The sequence below is a fragment of the Moesziomyces antarcticus genome (assembly GCF_000747765.1).
Source record: "Moesziomyces antarcticus DNA, scaffold: scaffold_v10014, strain JCM 10317, whole genome shotgun sequence".
NCBI lineage: Eukaryota > Fungi > Basidiomycota > Ustilaginomycetes > Ustilaginales > Ustilaginaceae > Moesziomyces > Moesziomyces antarcticus.
This window is the reverse complement of record NW_014638996.1, coordinates 300087-317860: the sequence shown is the minus strand read 5'-3', so window position 1 is coordinate 317860 and position 17774 is coordinate 300087. Positions and strand designations below refer to the sequence as shown.

Here is a 17774-nt window from a genome sequence, read left to right as displayed (position 1 = left end):
GTCGACCGAATGAGACCGTGTGAGACCGTATGAGACCGTATGAGACCGGAAAAACAGCCGATACGACATCTATTGTATACACCGTATCTATCGCCGATACGCTATCTCCCGTACGTACCGTGTATGCCGTATACACCCTCTCTACAGACGATACGCTGCCCAGCGTATGCGTCGTGTCTACAGTCGATTGCTGCCTCCACCGCTGGCTCTACCGCCTTTTTCAGCCGGTACGCCGTCTACCCGTGTGAGACCGTATCTACAGTCGATCCCACGTTCCCGGTCATGATCCGTTGCCGATGGCCGTCCTGCGCCCGCATCCACTCCTCTGCGATGGCCACAACGCCACTCCTCCCAACGTAGCGCAGACTCGTCGCCCCGTGCACTGGACTGTTCCTTCGAACTCGCACTCTCCACACAGGGTGCCCAAGTCCACACGGCTTGACATTGCTATATACAATTGGCAAAACGCCTAGGTATGGCGCTTGAACGGATTGTGCAGACGCGACTTGCGCTTGGACGGTGTGCCCTGCGACTCGGCCATGGATCGCGCATCGTGGTCCATGCTGCCCCTCGCATCCTCTGAAATCGCTGGCACCGGAATATTCAGCCCGCCGGCCAGACCTGCGCCCGCCGACGATGCTGGCAGCCCCTCGGTCGCGTACGGTACCACCAGCTCGCCCGTTGCAGGATCGATCACCGCCTCGTCCGTCAGCAACGCCTCGCCCGCCGACGTCTTCCTGCCCCCAGGCCTGATGATACTGCCCACGCCCTTGGTCACACCGCCCACGCCCTTGCCTGCAATACCCACCACGCCCTTGCCCACGCCAAAGCCCGCCTTGCCAACTCCGGTACCCACGGCCAGCACACCGCCGGCGCCCGCGCGACCCACACCTGCGACGCCCGACGTAAACGTGCGGCTGATGCTCGTGCCCTTGCGCTCGCGGTTGGTCACAAAGTCCGGCTTGAACACAAAGCGCAGCGTCACCTCCGAGTTGTCCGTCGAGCCCTTGCCCGTCAGCGCATACGTCTTCTCCAACGGCTCGAACGGCTCGAGCACGCTCAGGTCCACCTGCGCATTGCCCAGCCGGTCCGGCGTACCCACCTGGTCCCAGTCGTACGCCTCAAACACCGCCTCGGCCGCCACGCGCGACGGCACCTTGAACTCGCCCAGATTCTCGTTAAAGTCCGGATTGAGCGTCTTCTTGACCACCTTGGACTTGGCCAGCCGCTCGCCGTTGAGCACAAACGCAAAGTACGGATCCGAACGGTTGCCGCGGTCCGCCGCACGCAGGTTGCGCGCATGCACCAGATCCACGCGCAGGTAGCCCTGGTTGTTGACGCTCTCCACCGGCTCGAGGTGCAGGTCGATGGGGATGTAGCGGCACTCGATCACCACGCTCGCCACCTGCGCGCCCGCCGCGTTGTGCAGCCGGAACTCGTACTGCGAGTCGAGCGTCTTTTCGAGCACGTCCTTGGTGTTGCCCGTGAATTCGGCAAACACGTCCTCGTCGCCTTCGCCCGTGCGCAGCTTGAGCAGGAACTTGGACCAGTCCAGCTCCTTGACCACCGACTCGCCCACCTCGTCCCAGGTGCAGTGCGCCGTGCGCGCCTTCTCGGTCGTGTACGAGGGCCAGTAGCCGTCGTCAAAGAGCACCTCGAGCCGCGCGTTCTTCTTGTGATGCGGAAGCTGGCCCTGCAGAATGTTGAACACGAGGATGCCCGACTGCTCGCGCAGCAGCTGCTCCTTGGACATGCTCACGCCCTCCTCGGCGCGCTCGGCCGCAGTCGACGGACGGCCGTTGCCCGTGCCGGCGGTCTTGAGGCTGGCGAGCGAGGCGATCGAATCCGCATTCTTGGTATGGCCCTTGGCCGCAGCGGCGGCTCCATTGGTCGGAGCAGCCGCCCCCTTGACGCCGTTGGCGCGGGAGGATTCGACCGACTGCTTCGAGGCGGCCTCCTCTTCCTCGGTCTCCTCGATGATGGCACCGCTCTTGGCAGCGGCTTGGTTCTCGCGCTCGCCAAACTCGGCGCCCTTGAGGTTGACGGCCGGGAGGAACTGGCAGTCGAACTCGATCTCTCCCTTGTAGATGCCTCGGCCGAGGTGGATCTTGTCCTTGTGCGCGTGCTTGCCCGTGCTGGCGAAGCGGGTGCGCGCGTCAGCGCCGGCCGACTCGGTGGCGAGCTGCGCGACGTCCACCTCGACATTGCCGAGCGAGCGGTCCTTGCTGGTGTTCTGGTAGTCCATGACCTCGACGGTGATCTTGTCGCGCAGCGAGTGGACGGGCGCATAGAGGATCTCGTTCCACTCGGGGTTGAGGTTGTTGTTGATGATGGTGCTGCCGTCGACGGGCTGGCCTCGGGCGCGGAGCTGGACGTATGGGTCGGACTTGCCGCCGGTGAGGCCTTCGACGTTCTTGACGTCGGTGGCGCGCTTCATCCAGAACTTGACGACGCCGATGGCCGGAGTGTAGCCGCTGCTGCCGTTCATGCTGCCGGACATCTGAACGGGCTTCCACTCTGCCGACATGCGCACGCGACCGTTCTTGGAGTTCTTGAGCGGGAACCAGTCCTGCTGCTTCTCCTTGGCGGCGAGCAGATCTTCGAGGCGGATGCTGACGTAGGCGACGACGGGGTCGGAGCGCAGGTCGCGATCGTCGAGGATCTCGACGGTGATGACGGCCTTCTTGCGGTCGGTGACGAGGAACTCGGTGGGCATTTCAAAGATGGGGTTGGTGTTGCGCTTGATGACGAGGGTGTCCTTGACCTGCTGGCCGTTGAGGCGGATGCGACCCTTGGGGCAGAGTTCGCCGGAGAAGCCGGAGCGCTTGTCGAGCTCCTTGGCCTGGTGCAGGGTGAAGCGGACGACACCGGAGCGCGTCTCGGGGAGCGGCTTGGGCTGACCGTCGTCGCCGAGCTCTGGCTTGACGACCGGGTAGTAAGAGAGCGAGTACTGCACCTCGCCGCGCTCCTTTGCGTCGAGGATGACGGGCGTGCTGAGGTTCTCCTGTTCGGGGTCTTCCATGAGCTCCTTGAGGTCGAAGGCGGCCTGGCCGAGGTTGGAGTCGGGGCGATGCTCGTTGTAGTCCATGAGGGACATGGTGAGCATGCCGTTGAGGCTGTTGAGGAGGACGAACTTGGTCTCCTTGAACTGCGGATTAGAGGTGCCCTTTTTGGTGGCGGTCTTTGCGAGCGTGTCGCGGTTGTCGATGGAGAGGGTGACGTAGGGGTCGGGGGTGCCGCCGCCGAGCTTGACGCCCTTGAGGTTGCGAGCGGACCAGATGTTGACCTGGAGGACGCCGACGGCGGTGTCGAGCGGGGTGCCGGACATCATCTGTTCGAGGTTGATGGTGAACTGGTTGGGGTGGTACATCATGGGACCGAGGTTAGCGTGGATCTGGCCCTGGATAAAGTCGGAGAGGCCGGGGATGTTGCCGATGTCGAAGCCAAAGGTGTTGCCGCCGATGGGCTTGAGGACGTAGTCGATCTTGGGCGGCTCCATGAAGGACATGTCGACGAGCTGTACGTGCGGGAAGTTGCTCATGAGCTTCATGCGGAGGCGGACGTAGCCGACAAAGTTGATGTCTTCGAGGAGGATGGGGAGGCCTGCGCCGACGAAGCCCTTGCCGAGGCGGACGGTGAGGACGATTTTGGGGTTGATCTTTTGCGCGGCCTGCTTGACGGTGAGGTCCTGTACGTCGGACGGGGTGAAGTTGAACTTCCAGTCCATCATGACGATGTCCTCTTCGGTGTTGGGGAAGGTGCGGACCGAGTCGATGCGCGGTGCCTTTGTGCCGAGGGTGAAGGTGGTCATGCGGATGGAGTCGAGGAAGGGAGGGCAGTTTTGGAGGAGGATCTGGTCGACGATGCCGATGATGGTGGCGGAGAGGACGGGTTCGTAGATGAGCCAGAAGCGGGAGAGGAAGTGGTTGATCCACTCTGCGGACTCGTGTTCGGAGATCATCTTTTTCTTTGCCATTTCGCGGGTGATGTCGTCCCTGGCGCGCTGGCGGGTGCGTCGCATGGAGGTGTTGTAGTAGGTGGAGCAGAACGCGCCGATGATGAGGAGGGAGGCGATACCGCCGCCGAGACGGGTGGCAAAGTAGGTGAAGAGGACGGCGATCATGATGACGGCAGCGTTCCAGTAGAACTGGCCGTAGTAGGCGTCGCTGAGGAAGGTGCTGATGAGATCCATCTGAGCCTCTTCGGCGGGTGTGACGGACTGGTCTGGGCTGAGGCCCTTGTTGGCACGGGCGAGGCCGGTCCATCCGACCGTGTACCAGTTGGGAAGGTTGTTGGTGGGTTGCCCGACGGGGAGCGAGCCTGGAGCGGCCTTTTCCTGCTGGTTGAGCTTGTCGACGTCGCTGAGATTGAGGGTAGGGTCGACTTTCTTGCCACCGATGTCCGAGACCATGCCGTGACCGGCGTCGTTCTTGGCGGCGKCGGCAGTCTTGGGCTTAAGGCGGTCCATAGCCTTGGCAGCCTGTGCAGCCTTCTCCTCTGGGGTGGCATTTTCGTCGAACTCGAGGACGCGAGCGCCTGCCGCTTCGTTTTGCTTCAAGCGTGCGTTGACAGCGGCTCGCTCTGCGTCGTCCTGGGCACGAGCCGCATTGATCTGCGCCTCGGTGGGACCGTCTGTGGGCGCTGCGTTGTTAGACGTAGCGGCAAAGTCCTTGTGCTTGAGCAGGGACGCCATGGCGGGGATCGCAGCAGTAGGGTGCTACTGGAGCCAAGGTGAGTTTGAGCGCGCTAGTGGCGCAGGAGGCCGAGCCTAGGTGGTGGCGGGAGCTGGAAGCGCGACGCACAGCACGGATATTGATGGTGGGAAAGGGAGCGTGGGTATTGTTTGTTGCGACCGTAGCACGCACTGCCGCTTGTCGGAAAGGCGGGATGGATGCACGGGGTATCGAAGGAAAGAGGGAAGGAGCGATGGACAGAATGGTGGGGGAAAGGATGGAAGGAGCGTTGGCCGGTTTGCCGTGGCCGTTGTCATGGACGGCAAGCCATGCCATCATCTCACCTCAACACAGCTTGGCCGACCGAGGCTGGCTCGCCGGTGCACGGCATCTCGACCTTTTTTTCGGCTTGCACGGCGACACGCGGCACGCGCAGCGCAGCGCAGCCAGTCTTTTCGGCCACGCGCGCTTCTCTCGCCCTGTCAAAGTGGCCTGAGCGTCGGGTCCAGACGAAGAAAAATCCGCCTTTAAACCTCAGCCTGCACCGCGCATCACCGCCCTTCGCCCTTCCAGCAGCCTGACAGACACGTGCATTCTTCAGCAAAGCACAGTCACACTGCAGAGGCGCGCCCAAGCCAACTGCCTTGTTTTCCACACAATGGACCCGTCGGGCGCTGTGTGACAGCCGTGTCTCACAAAGCCCATCTCGAAATTGAGCTGCCCCTCAATACTCACTCTCTGACATCAACGAAGCAATATGAGATTCAGAAGCATAACCGAATGAGAAATCTGCAGCATGGCGGTCTTGAAGAGAACCGCTCAAGGCGTCGGACAGTATCCCTCCGGGGCATCGGGCTGGGCACCAGCTTGAGAATCGGGTTGAGCACCAGATTGAGCACCAGGTTGAGCACCAGGTTGGGCACCGGGTTGAGCATCGGATGGAGCACCGGGTTGAGCACCGGGTTGAGCACCGGGTTGAGCACCGGGTTGAGCACCGGGTTGGACGGCGGGCTGATCCTGGGCGTGCTTGTGGTGGCCTCCATGCTTGTGGTGTCCGCCATGTCCCGCATTACGTGCAACGGGCGATTGACGCACTACAGGCGGCTGACCATCAACAGGCGATTGACCCTCCCAGTCCTGACGCGTCTTTGCATATCCCTTGGGCAGGCGGCTTCCCCCATCACTGCCACCACACGTCGAGCTGACGATACCGAGCGGGTCGACGTTGGCGCACACGCTGCGCTGACGCTGGTACTTGTCCGGAGCCGGCTGACCCGTCTTATCCGTAGTGCCCTTGTACACGGCCACCTGTGCATCGTCCTTGCGCTGCGATCCCGACCTATCAATAATCCCCACCGGGCATCTGACCCTCTGCGGCGTACCAGCCAGTGGCGGGTTCTCACCCAGATGTTTGAATCTAAACAGGCACGATGACCTCAGTCCCTCGGGCAGCTTACAGCAAGCCTGTTCGCTGTCCACTCCTCCATAGCGCTGGCCCCAATCCGAGCCCCACTGTGCAGCACAGCCCTTGTTGTAATCGCCCACGCCACCTCCGGCGAGCATCATGTCGAAACTACCCTTGAGAATGCCCTGACTCGTGTTGATGTTTTGCAGGATCATCTTGCGGATCGACATGGGCTTGCCATTGCCATCGTGCTCCTGGAACTCGCTCAGGTAGCACGCGCTCTCGATCGTACCGTCGGGGTCGTGGATGTTGTACGCCGCAAACCCGTACGCGAGCGTCGGGTCGACAGTGTCGATCCAGGGCTGCATGCAGCTACAGACGAACATACTGCCTCCCTCACAGCCGCTCTTGTTGCCGATCCGGGATTGCTCCGACACGAGCGTCATGCCGTCCTTCTCGCAGACGTCGACAGGCGCATAGCGAGGGTCGCTTCCTCCAGCGCCCTTGGCAGGCCAACTGAAGGCAGCCATGCAGCAGTCGTGGAAGTGCGTTGCGTATGGCGTGGTGGGAAGTCCACCCGCCGACGTGGCGGCAGGCCAAGACGCCAGCGTCATGGCTACGGCTGCAAAGAAGAAAAGCTGCATGCGCTTCACACCCATGATGAAGGTCAGGTCAAGAAGATTGTTCGGTGGTGTGTCCAGCACTTGTTGAGGGAGCAACCTCAATTCGAGCCGTGTAAGGCCCCCTTTTATGCTTGATGCCCAAGGTGCTTCGGACTCGAACCCCTGCTGTATCGCTGCCACAGTAGGTACGTATCATCAAGACGCATGTGGTTGCAGGGGACTACTGCTCGCTATCTGTAGCTGACACGCTTTACGTTGATCATTTCGCCCACCTTGCGCCCAGTCTCATCTGCGAAAACAGGGGGGTCGCGCTTCGTGTGATATCCACCTGCACTGAAGTGCTGCCCTCGTTGTCGCCTGACCCAGATGAGGTGGGTTCATCATCTTGGGCGTCGAGTCGACCGGCGCCTAACTTTACTCTTTCTTTGCGTGTGTCACCTCGATGCTCCGATCCTATCGTGCAGCCCCACACGCTCTTGCTTCGACCTCGACTCCGGTTCTTTTGGAAGCCGGACCGTTCACTTCTCCTTCGCCTGGATGGAGCACTGTAGAGCCCTGTCTCGGTAGCCCTGGTGCCACTGTTCTATTGCACCCGTCCTCGAATCTCAGTGAAAGCCAATGGAGGGGAGGGAAAGGTGGGCGACTCCGCGCTTTCCGCAACAGGTGGGAGCATGTCAAGCGCTGCGATGCAGTCCCATCTCTCAAGCCGCCACCTCTCTGGCCGCCACGCGTATCGACAGCCTCAGCGCTTGCGCTGGTAGCTTTGAAAATTTTCCGAATTCCGAAATTCTCAACCGTTCCCAAATTCGCACCTTGCTTCGTCTCGCATCCAACCGTCACCTCATCCATCTCGCTCTCTTCACGCACCCTCAGCACGATGTCGGACCGATACCAGGGCTCTGCCTACCGGGGCAACCGTGCTCCTCTGGACGATCGACGCTACCCGGCACCTCCACGTCACCGCGATGACGACTTCCGCTACGGCGCGCCGCGCGACTTTGGGCCGGCCTACTACTCTGAGCCGCGCGGCTATTCGGGGCGCGGTCGGCGCGTGCACAAGGCGGTGCCGCCTCCGCGGCCGTGGGACTACAGCCGACGACCTCCGCCGCGGAATGATGAGGAGAGGGCGGCGCTTGAACGCGAGCGCGAGGCTTGGGAGGCGATGGAGGCGCAGCGGTACGAACAGCGCATGGAGGAACAGCGCCGCGAGAGGGAGCGCGACACGGCGCGCGCAGACCGCGCGCAGATGCAACGCGATGGATGGTCGCGCGATTTCGACGAAGATAGGAGCTATAGGCCGCCGGAGTACGAGCGACCACCGAGAGACTATCCGCCACAGGGGAGGAGGATGCGATCGCGCAGTCCCGAGGCGGGGCACGCAGGGGCGACGTCGTGGGGTAGAACTTCGGTGGGATCGGCTGGTGAGGGACGTGCGCTCGAGGCGAGGTACCCAGATGCAGGCTATGCGCGACGCACGCCGCCGCCTGCAGCACATATGGACGCGCCAGACCAGCCGTACGCAGGGCCATCGGAACGCATCGAGGCGGACGCGCACGCTACACCGCGCGGCCCACCACCGCGCGGCATCGACGAGGGATTCGCAGCCACGCCTCCGACTGGTCCGCGTGGATCCGGCTACAGCCGACGTGGTGGTGCTCCACTACCGTCGCCCGCGTTTCGGGGTCGCGAGGGTTCGGGGTCTACTGGCGCGTACACGCCCGGATCGGACCGCGAGCGCGAAGGTAGCAGCTACCTCTCGCCATCCACCGCGCGGTTCCCACGCACGTCGCGGGACGGTCCACCTGCAGCCTACCGAGGCGGCCATCCGTCCTATGGTCGCGGACGAAGAGACACCAACCCGCACCCATACGACGCCTACCCTCCCCCCGGTGGGGACGAGTACCACGGCGGCTCATCCCCACACGAGGCCTCGCCATTCTCACCATCCACTGCTACACCCAACCACCTCTCGGCACCACGATTATCGCGCACCTCATCGGCACACACTCCCACCGCCGCTGCTACCTCGTCGGTGGTGGTGCCGCACTTTAGTGCAGCATGGAAGTTGACGCCCGAACTGGATGCCGAGTTGATGGCGCTCGAGGCGGCAAGGGGAGCTTTTGTGGGCAGTGCACTTATGGGTGCAAAGCGCGCAGCGATTAGGAATGCAAGGGTCGAGCTGGCGGATGCAGAGATGGACGTGGCTGCTGCAGTCGGTAGACGACAAGCGGCAGAAAAGTCGTTGGAGAATGCAAGGGAGACTGCCGATGCGTACAGTTTGGAGGAGAATAGGAAGGAGGAAATTCAGCGTCTCATGGCACAACAACTCCAGTCCGTCTAGTACCCACTGCCAATGCGAAAGTTCCCAACCCTCCCAGGATCCAGTGCGTGTGTGTGCCAGGAGTCGAAGAAAGCCACGGTGCAGCGATGAGAATCTGCGTCCAACACCACACAGAAGCTTCAGTGCGACGAAACAGACAGCACAAGACCAGGCCCGAGTGCGTCGAGTAGAATGTCATCGTCGCGTTTGTCGTCACAAAAGAGCAGCAAGTGCAAGGCAATCGCAAGAAAGGTCTGATTCGAAAACGCAATCAACAAAGCTAGAGGAAGAAACGTGGTGGCGGTGGTGGGGTATCCAACTCGACGGGAAATCTTAACGAGGCGGTGGTTCGGTATTGCGGCAACTCTAGTTGGCACTCGCGCTCGCGCTGGTGAGCGTAGCTGCGTGCTTATCAAAGTCCTTCGAGTGAAGCAGATGGTGACTGTCAAAACAATCCATCGGTCAGCATCTCTTCGCTCTTCCCCTTGAGTCATAACGTCAAACTTACTGCTGCTTGGCCACATCCCATCTGGGCTTGGGAGCCTTGACCGCATAGCTCTTGGTCTCTCCGCCTCCCCTCACCTTCTCGACGCGCAGATCAAACTCGACCTCGCCCGACGCCTCGAGGTACTCGACGCTGCACCAGTTGCGTGCGCCGATAATGTACTTGTCCTTCTGCTTCTTGCCCTCCAGATCCGTCTCGAACAGCGGCACCATGGTCTCCTTGGTGCCACAGTAGAAGAGCGAGCGGTGCTTCTTGCTCGCGAGCTTGTTGAGCATCGAAATAACCGCGGGCGGAGGAGGTGTGTTGACGATCGCACTCGTAATCACCGCGAGCGAATACTTGGGGTCCAAACTGGGATCGTGCTGGTGGTATCCATAGAACACGCCGACACCGCCAGCGTGCACGTCGCCGCTCATGTACGAGATGCGCAGATGCCTCTCCAGCGCCACCTCCTGCACACGCTCCACGAGCCAGTTGCGCTCGTGCTTGTGCGGACCCGCACACCAGTGGTCGCCCAAGTCATCCAGCAACTCCACCTGCCCGTTGAAGTTGTTGGTGAAGCCAGGAGAGAGGCCCTTGGCAAGCATGATGAGCGGGTTCATGGAGCTGCTCAGCGTGCGCTCGAGGAAGACCATGCGCGGATACGCCAGCGGCACACCGAGCAGCACGATCAGATGCTCCACGCCCGCCGGCATGGCGCGCACCGCCGCAAACAGCCGTGCGTACGTCTCCTTGGAGCAGATCTGGTCGATCTTGCGCTCCGAGCGGCAGTCGACCAGCAGGATCCACTGCTTGGGCCCGAGGTACGAGAGCAGGCTGTGGTTCTTGAACGGAATGTACACGCCCTGCGGACCGATGAGCATGCTCCTCTGCGGATGGGCCGTCTCGCTGACGCCGTCGACGTCGTCGTTGACAAAGAGCTGGAAGAGGAGGAAGAAGAAGTAGCCGCGCGCGCCGACGTGGTTGAAGACGGCGGCGCGCATGAGCTCGTCAGGATATGTGCCGAAGCCGTCGATGAGGTCGTGGTCGTCGAGCATGTTGATCATGGGCACCTGCGCGATGGTCTTGGCAAACGAGCCGCCGCCGAACCACTCGCAGTAGTGGTTGAACATGTAGCGGTCGATGCACGTGCGGATTTCGTCGGTGAGCGGCATAGCCATGCGCTTCTTGGAGTCGCTCTGGTTGTTCCACTCCTGCATCTCGGGCTCGCGCACGAGCTTGTCGCAGTAGATCTGATCGCCGCCGCCAACGACGGCGTGGTAGGGCTTGGCGGCGTGCGCCTTGAGCATGTCGTCCCACAGCGGGTTGGGACCGTTGAATTCAGACTCGTCGACGCTGGCGCTAAAGCCGTTGCAGCTGTGTCCGGCCCAGCGGAAGTTCTGCGACTTGGCGGGCACGAAGAAGGTGTGTCCGGTGAGGCCCTTGATCGCCTCGGACTGCGAGTTGGGGTGAGCCTCGCCGTCGATCGAGTAGTGCACGGCGAGCTCGTGGTCGGCCATGGGGATCTCGATCTTGAAGCGCCAAAAGGTGAACGAGCCCTCGGCGCCGTGGTACTGGTACAGCTTGATGGCCTGCGACGAGGCGTGCGAGTTGTCCTCGGACACGGCGGTGGAGCCGTCGGCGGTAGCCGCCGAGACGGCCGAGGCGTTCTGCCAGCGCAGCTGCATCGTAGGCACGATCGAGTAGTCGCTGGTAGCATCTTCGGTGACGATCATGGCGAATGCGTGGTAGAGATAGTTGCCGACGTCGACCGAGTCGTAGCGGAGCATGGGCCCCGTGCGCACGTTGAGCGTCGTCATGATTGCTGCTTGGCCTTTGGACGGAAGGGAGGTGCGTATAAGGATGAGGGATGGTCTGACTTTAGAGAGGGTTCGGGTATATGTAGGAGCAGAGCTAGCTCGACGAGAAAGGCTCAGGGAGTAACGGAGAGTGTGAGCGCGCAACGATGGCGGTGGTGGTGGGGGTGGGTGAGGAGAGGAGAGGAGGCGAGGATGCGGAGCGGTGCTTGAACATATGCAGCTGCACAATGCACTGCCCGAAAAGCGGGAAGGAAATGGGCGGAAGGCGGATGGCGGATGGCGGATGACAGAATGCAGACTCCCGCTCAGTTTGGACGCTTCTCTCGCTTCAAAGCATGCGGCCGTGGGCTGGCGATCCAGCAGGAATCACAATCACAATCACATGCAGATGCAGACGCACAGCACAGGTGGAGGCTGCTGTGCTCTCGCTCTTTTTTTCCCTTTCCTTTTTGTCCGGCATGCAGGGCATCGGACATTCCGCCAGTGCGCGCGCAGGAAATGCGTGGCCCGAGAGTCTGGGGGGGGGGGAGAGAGAGAGAAGGGCAGCCAGGCTGCGCATTTCCAATCCGCTTCCGTCGATGCGCGTGCCCGCTCGCCAAGCCGTCATGCAACTTCCGAACGCGTTTATTGGCTAAACATCTCTGTTTTCCGTCTCCCGAAGCAGCAGCTCGCAAAATCTCACATCGTCATCTTTTGCGCCACCCTGCACCAAGCAGGGCCTGCAGGATGCAGGAGGGCACACGGGATTGCAGCTCGCCCAACCCACCCTGCAGCAACAAAGCGAACCAATCGTATGGCATTGAGGAAACAACAACACATCGACAGTAGTGAACCGGACCAGCATGACGAAAAAGCGAATCGTAAAATGAGAGGCCCAGCAAGCGAGGAAAACAGACAAAGGCCAGAAGAGAAGAAAGTATCGGTATCAAAAAAGCAGAGGATGAATGCCAAAGGGCGTGGAGAAAAGAGGCAGCCGAGGGCGCCGCCGGGGAATATATGTGACACCGCCGCTGGAGGGCAAGTGAGCGCGGCATCCACAAAGGGTCCGTGCAAGTGCAAGGCCAACGAAGTGGCGTGGCTTGGTGTGGCTGGCGTCCGTCGTCTACTGCGCGAATCAGCTCAGCACCGCCCAGGGCTGGTCGGCGTTGGCATCGGATCCAAAGGCTCCGCTGCCGCCGAGCGTGTTGCCGAAGTGGTCCAGGTCCCACCACTCGTCGCCCGAGCCTGCAATGATGCCGTGCGAACCAGGTCCGAGCTCAACCTGGCCGACCGCCGCCTCTTCCGGAGCCTTGGCTGTGCTCTGGCCGGCTTGGTTCGTCGTCGTCGAGGTCGCCGAAGTCGAAGTCGCCTTGCCCGCATCGGCCGCCGAGGCCGCGGGTGCGATCGTCAAGCCGATGCGGTCAAGTCGCATTCGATGGACAAACGGGCTCTTGTCCAGATCAATCTCATCGCAGCTGCTCATTTCCGCCGGACTCGTGCTCGACGGTCCGGCAGAGCCAAAATCCAGCCCGTGCCCTCCCAGCGCCCCGGGCAGCTTGGCTCGCAGCGAGTTGTGGGTCGAGTTGGAGCTCGACGACGCGTTCGAACTGCCGCCCGGCAGCCGCGCGCTCGCCACCAGCTCCGGCGTCTCCACCGGCGGCTCGCTCTCCTGCGTCGATGCATTCAGCCCGCCCGTGCCAAACATGCCGCCAAGCTCGCCGTCCGCCTCGTTGAACGCGTCCGGCCCGGCCGCCGAGGCCTCGATAAAGTCAAACAGGTCGATGTCCAGGCCCGCATCCGCGTCGGCCGATGGCAGCGAGTCCATCGCTCCGTTGAGGAACGCCGAGCCAGACGCAGCGCCGCCATCGCCCGAGCCGCTGCCCTTGTTGGCGGCCGCCGACCCATCCGCAGGCAAGCCTGCCAGCATCGAGTCCTGGCCCAGCAGCGACATGAGCGACTGCAGCGCCTTCGGGTCCGAACCGCTCGATCCACCCGCTCCGCCACTCGGCGCACCCAGCAGCGACAAGTCGCCAGGCATACCGTTCATGCCGCGCAGGTGGTTGTTGTTGGCATGGCCCGTCGCCAGCAGCTCTTGCCAAGTCGACTCGACCAGTCCGGCAGGATCGCGTCCAGCAAGTTCAGAGTCCTTCCTGCGCTTTTCTTCCGCCTCCTCTTCAGCCTTGATGTTGGCACTGTCGACCTTGGCAGCAGCCGCGCCAGCCGAAGCGTCGCCAGCAGATGCACCACCGCCGCCCTCTTCGCGGCGCTTGCGCTCCGCCTCGGCCATCTCGCGCTTGACTTCGGCCATAATGTCGGCACTCGTCTTGAACTTCTTGTCCGGCTCGGCCGCCGACGACGTTGGCGTGCCCGCGGCGCCTTTGCCCTTTTTGACAGTCGTCTTGCCGGCCTTGACCGGCTTGTCGTTCTTCTTGCCGCCCTTGCCGGCGGGTGTCGATCCGGCCGGCGTCGGCGTGTCTTCGGGCTGTGCAGGTGACGGAGCCACCCTGGGCGACTCGTTGGCGCCGGCCGAAGGGCTCATCGCCTTGCCAGTCACGGCATTCTTCGCACGCTTGTTGGGCGGCAGCTTGAGGTTCTCCGGACGCAGGCCACGCTTGATGCCGTGCATCGCAGCAGCCGCGTCGAAGGTGCCGTCGGCATTCGCTGCTCCAGCGGCAGCATCGGCTCCCTGCGGCACGTTGGTGCCTGCCTCGGCAGGTGCGGCTGCTGGCGGCGCAGGCACCGCGGCCGCGTTCGAGGTGGACGGCGGTGCGTTGGCAGATCCGTTCGTATTGGCGCCTGGCGCCGCGGGAGCGTTGGCGTTGGAGCTGGACATGGCAGCAGCCATGCGGGATGGGTCGCCGAGCGAGGCGATGATGCGCGCAGCCAGGTCTGGGTTGCTGGACCGCACAAAGCTGATGCACCGGCTCATCTGCATCTTGAGCTTGTCCAGGTCGGCAAGGCGCAGGATGCACTGCTTCTTGGGCAGCAGATCGAATTGATCCTTGTACATGAACGCCATTATCTTGAGGCGCTTGGCGGGCTCGAGGTTGCCGTTCATCGCGTAGAACGCCGGCAGCAGTGCGGTGACCGTGGCCTGGATCGGCGCGAGTTTCTGCACTTGGTCCAGGATCTGGTCGCGCTCGTCGTCGGCGATGTTCTGGATGATGGGCAAGCGCGGTCGCTGCGTTGCCAGCTCCTGATCGATCTTCTGCATGGCCGCACGGGCCTGCTCCAGCTGCTCGGGACTCACTGCAATGAAGCGCGCCTGCGCCATGTTGTTCGGGCGTCCCGCCATCTGGCCCTGCTGACCCTGCGGCTGGCCCGACGCGTTCGGCACACCCGACGCATTTTGCTGACCTGGCTGTGACTGCTGCGAAGGCTGACCAGGCATCTGCGCTTGAGCCTGCTGCTGCTGCTGGGGCTGAGGCTGCTGCTGCTGAGGTGGCTGCTGAGGTTGTTGCGCGTTAGCCCCGAGCTGGCCCGGGTTCTGCATCTGCTGCGCACCCGGCATCGCAGAGCCAAAGCCAGCAGGTTGCGACTGGGACGGCTGTCCCGCTGCGATTTGTGGCATCATTGGCCTGACCTGGTTCGGCCAGCCCATGGGCATCTGCTGCTGTGCTTGTTGCTGCGTTTGCTGCTGCTGAGCTTGTTGCTGCTGCTGCTGTTGTGGCTGCGCCTGCTGCGGTGGAGCTGGCTGCTGCATGCCGTTCTGACCGAAGCCCGCCATGTTGTTGGCGCCGGCCTGGCCTGCCTGGAAGCCCGAGTTGAGCTGGCGCTGTTGGTTTTGAAGCTGCTCCTGGCGCCAGATGTTGAGCTGGTTGTTGAGGAACACCTTGTTGAACTGCTCCTGCGTCATGCCGAGCTTGGCCAGATGGTCGGCCGTGAGGATGGGCGGCGGAGGCGGATTGAAGTCCGCCAGAGACGGCTGCCCTGGTCGCCCTGGCTGCTGTGCGCCCTGAGGCTGCTGTTGTGGCACGTTGGGCGGCATCATGGACGGCTGCTGACCCGGTTGCGCCTGCTGCGATTGCTGCGGCTGCTGCTGCTGCGATTGCATCTGTGGTGTCGAAAGAGGTCGGAAAGCGGGCGCTTGTGCGTTGGGCTGACCAGCGCCTTGACCCTGTGCAAGGCCGGCACCTGCCATGGACATCTGGTACTGATGCTGCATGGCGCGCTGCCATGTCTCTTCGAACGGCGCTAGGTAGTTGCGGTACTCGGTAGCTAGCGCCTGACCGAGAGCCTGCGTCTGGGGCGAACCTAGCGGGGCGAGTTCGAGCGACATGGCGATAGCGGGCCACGCACCCTTCTGGTGCGCACCTTCGCTGCCGCCGTGCGCCTGCACGATCTGATAGAAGCGGTAGAGATCGAGTTCGCGACCGCCCACCTTTGGAAGCGATGTGATGGGCGTGCCACGCTTCTTCATGAGATCCACCAGCGCCTTCATGAACTGCTCGGGCCGCAAGGAAGGAACACCTTGCAGGCCAGACATGCCCGGCTGGCCGCCGACGTTGATGGCACCCATCTGTGGCGAGGGGCGCACTTGAGGCGACTGGTGCGGCTGCGTCTGCTGGGCGTTCTGGTTCTGCAGACCGGGTTGGTTGAGCATGGGACTTCCGAACTGGCCCGGGGGGGGACGCGCCGAACCTGGCCTGTTGGGCGGTCGGATGACGGGCGAAGCTTGCGGCTGTGCGGCCGGGTTGTTGCCCATCATGCCGGTGCCCATGACGCCGAGACCTTGCGGGTGCTGCATCTGCTGGTGCTGCGTCTGTGGCTGCTGCGGTTGCTGCGACTGCGATGGCTGGTTCGGCTGGGCCTGGTTTGCCTGTGGATTTTGCGCCTGCTGCTGTCCCTGTTGCATGAGCGCAGCGAATTGCTGTGCATTCTGCACATTGAGACGCTGTAGCAAGGCGGACTGGAGCCTCTTTGCCTCGGCGTGCTGCTGCTGTACTGCCTGGCGCTCCTCGGCGCTGAGATCCGAGCTGAGCTTGCTCTCGATGTCGGTGACTCGCTGGTGGAGGAGACGCAGGAAATTGAGCGGGTTCTGCTGATTGCGCGCGTCGGTGGCCGTGTCGGTGCGGCCGGGCACTGGCCTTTGTTGCCCAGGCTGGCCGGGCTGCTGACCCATGATCTGCTGCTGCGGCTGCGCATTTTGCGGGTGACCGGCGACCTGTTGTGGAGGCTGGCCGCGTGCCATCTGTTGCTGCTGTTGCTGCTGTTGGCTCATTTGCGCAGGGCCTTGGAGGCCCACTTGCTGCTGCTGGTTGGGCTGCTGCGCTTGCTGCTGCTGCTGGCCTTGTTGCTGCATCTGTTGTTGCGGTTGGGCGGGCGATTGCTGCTGCTGCTGCTGCTGCTGGCCAGGCTGGAGGAAGGGCTGCGAGCCCATGGTGGGCGTGGACTGAGGTCCGCCAGGACGGACCTGCTGAAGGCCGGCCATCATCTGTGCCTGGGCCTGCATCTGGGGCGTCCTCTGCAGAGCGTTGGCGAAATTCTGACCGTTGGGCACGGACATATTGATCATGGGCTGGCCCGGCTGCAGCGGCCTTGCACCGGCATTCTGATTCTGAGCAGCTTGCTGCTGGGCCTGCATGGCCTGTTGGCGGGTAATCAGCTGGCGTAACTGGTGCGATTGAAACAAGGCGAGCCCGGTGTGGATGGCAGCGGGACGCAGATGGCGATGTCAGTAAGAGTCGCTTGCGACTATATGCGCGTGACGACGCGGTGAGAGGAACGTACCTGAATCATCTGCTCTTGTGTGAGGTTGCCCTTCTTGGCCTGCTCGATGGCGTGTGACAACTGCGCAAAGGTCGGTGTTGGGCCTGCAACGCCGCCGACCTGGGGAGTCGAGCCCATGTTGGCGTTTTGTTGCTGCTGCTGTTGTTGCTGCTGCTGGAGATGGGCCGGCTGGGAAGGGCTGGCCTGCTGATGAGGCATCTGACCCTGCAACTGAGCATGCTGCTGCTGCTGCTGTTGTTGTTGTTGCTGCTGCTGCTGCTGTTGTTGCTGCATCTGGAGCTGCTGCTGCGGCTGCTGCTGTTGCATCTGCTGAGCCTGTTGCTGGACCATGGACTGCGGACGCATCATCTGCATGAGCGGGTTCTGGTTGTTGGGCATGAGGCCGTTGGCGAGCTGGGACTGCTGCTGGGCCATGAGCGCCTGGAGCTGCTGCTGGTTGAAGCCGGCGGGCAGACCGAGCTGGGGCATCATGGGGTTGTGCTGCTGCATCTGCTGCGGCTGCGACCCGGGTGGCGGCTGTGGCTGTGGCTGCTGGTGCTGAGACATCTGTACGGCCTGCTGCATCTGATTTTGTTGGCGCAGCATGTTGAGCTGCTGTGGAGTGAGGTTGTTAAAGTTGAAGAACGCATTGTTGTGCGTCTGGTCGAAGCCCGACATGGTTGCGGCAGTGGGTGGCGAGTGGCCAGCTAGAGTGGATCACTCGAACGGCTGCAGATGGATGCAAGCCGATGTGGGGCGGA

General features: G+C 62.5%; 5 protein-coding genes across 5 annotated transcripts; 1 reads left to right on the top strand and 4 right to left on the bottom strand.

The window, feature by feature from the left end:
* Nucleotides 1–469: 469 nt before the first annotated feature.
* PAN0_014c4947 (tricalbin) lies at nucleotides 470–5012 on the bottom strand (the record flags this gene model as incomplete). Its single annotated transcript, XM_014799653.1, has 2 exons — nucleotides 470–4717; nucleotides 4803–5012. 2 exons carry the CDS (start codon nucleotides 5010–5012, stop codon nucleotides 470–472), a joined length of 4458 nt encoding a protein of 1485 aa, XP_014655139.1.
* A 480-nt stretch (nucleotides 5013–5492) lies between these two features.
* Nucleotides 5493–6737, bottom strand: PAN0_014c4946 (glycoside hydrolase family 45 protein; the record flags this gene model as incomplete). The annotated part of the gene is made up of 1 exon (XM_014799652.1): nucleotides 5493–6737. One exon carries the CDS (start codon nucleotides 6735–6737, stop codon nucleotides 5493–5495), a length of 1245 nt encoding a protein of 414 aa, XP_014655138.1.
* Nucleotides 6738–7143: 406 nt separating this feature from the next.
* Nucleotides 7144–9042, top strand: PAN0_014d4945 (uncharacterized protein; the record flags this gene model as incomplete). Its single annotated transcript, XM_014799651.1, has 1 exon — nucleotides 7144–9042. The coding sequence occupies one exon, from the start codon at nucleotides 7144–7146 to the stop codon at nucleotides 9040–9042; it is 1899 nt and encodes a 632-aa protein (XP_014655137.1).
* Nucleotides 9043–9301: 259 nt separating this feature from the next.
* On the bottom strand, nucleotides 9302–11325 carry PAN0_014c4944 (plasma membrane protein; the record flags this gene model as incomplete). The annotated part of the gene is made up of 2 exons (XM_014799650.1): nucleotides 9302–9422; nucleotides 9530–11325. The coding sequence occupies 2 exons, from the start codon at nucleotides 11323–11325 to the stop codon at nucleotides 9302–9304; spliced, it is 1917 nt and encodes a 638-aa protein (XP_014655136.1).
* A 1114-nt stretch (nucleotides 11326–12439) lies between these two features.
* On the bottom strand, nucleotides 12440–17691 carry PAN0_014c4943 (uncharacterized protein; the record flags this gene model as incomplete). Its single annotated transcript, XM_014799649.1, has 2 exons — nucleotides 12440–16891; nucleotides 17035–17691. 2 exons carry the CDS (start codon nucleotides 17689–17691, stop codon nucleotides 12440–12442), a joined length of 5109 nt encoding a protein of 1702 aa, XP_014655135.1.
* Nucleotides 17692–17774: the final 83 nt, after the last annotated feature.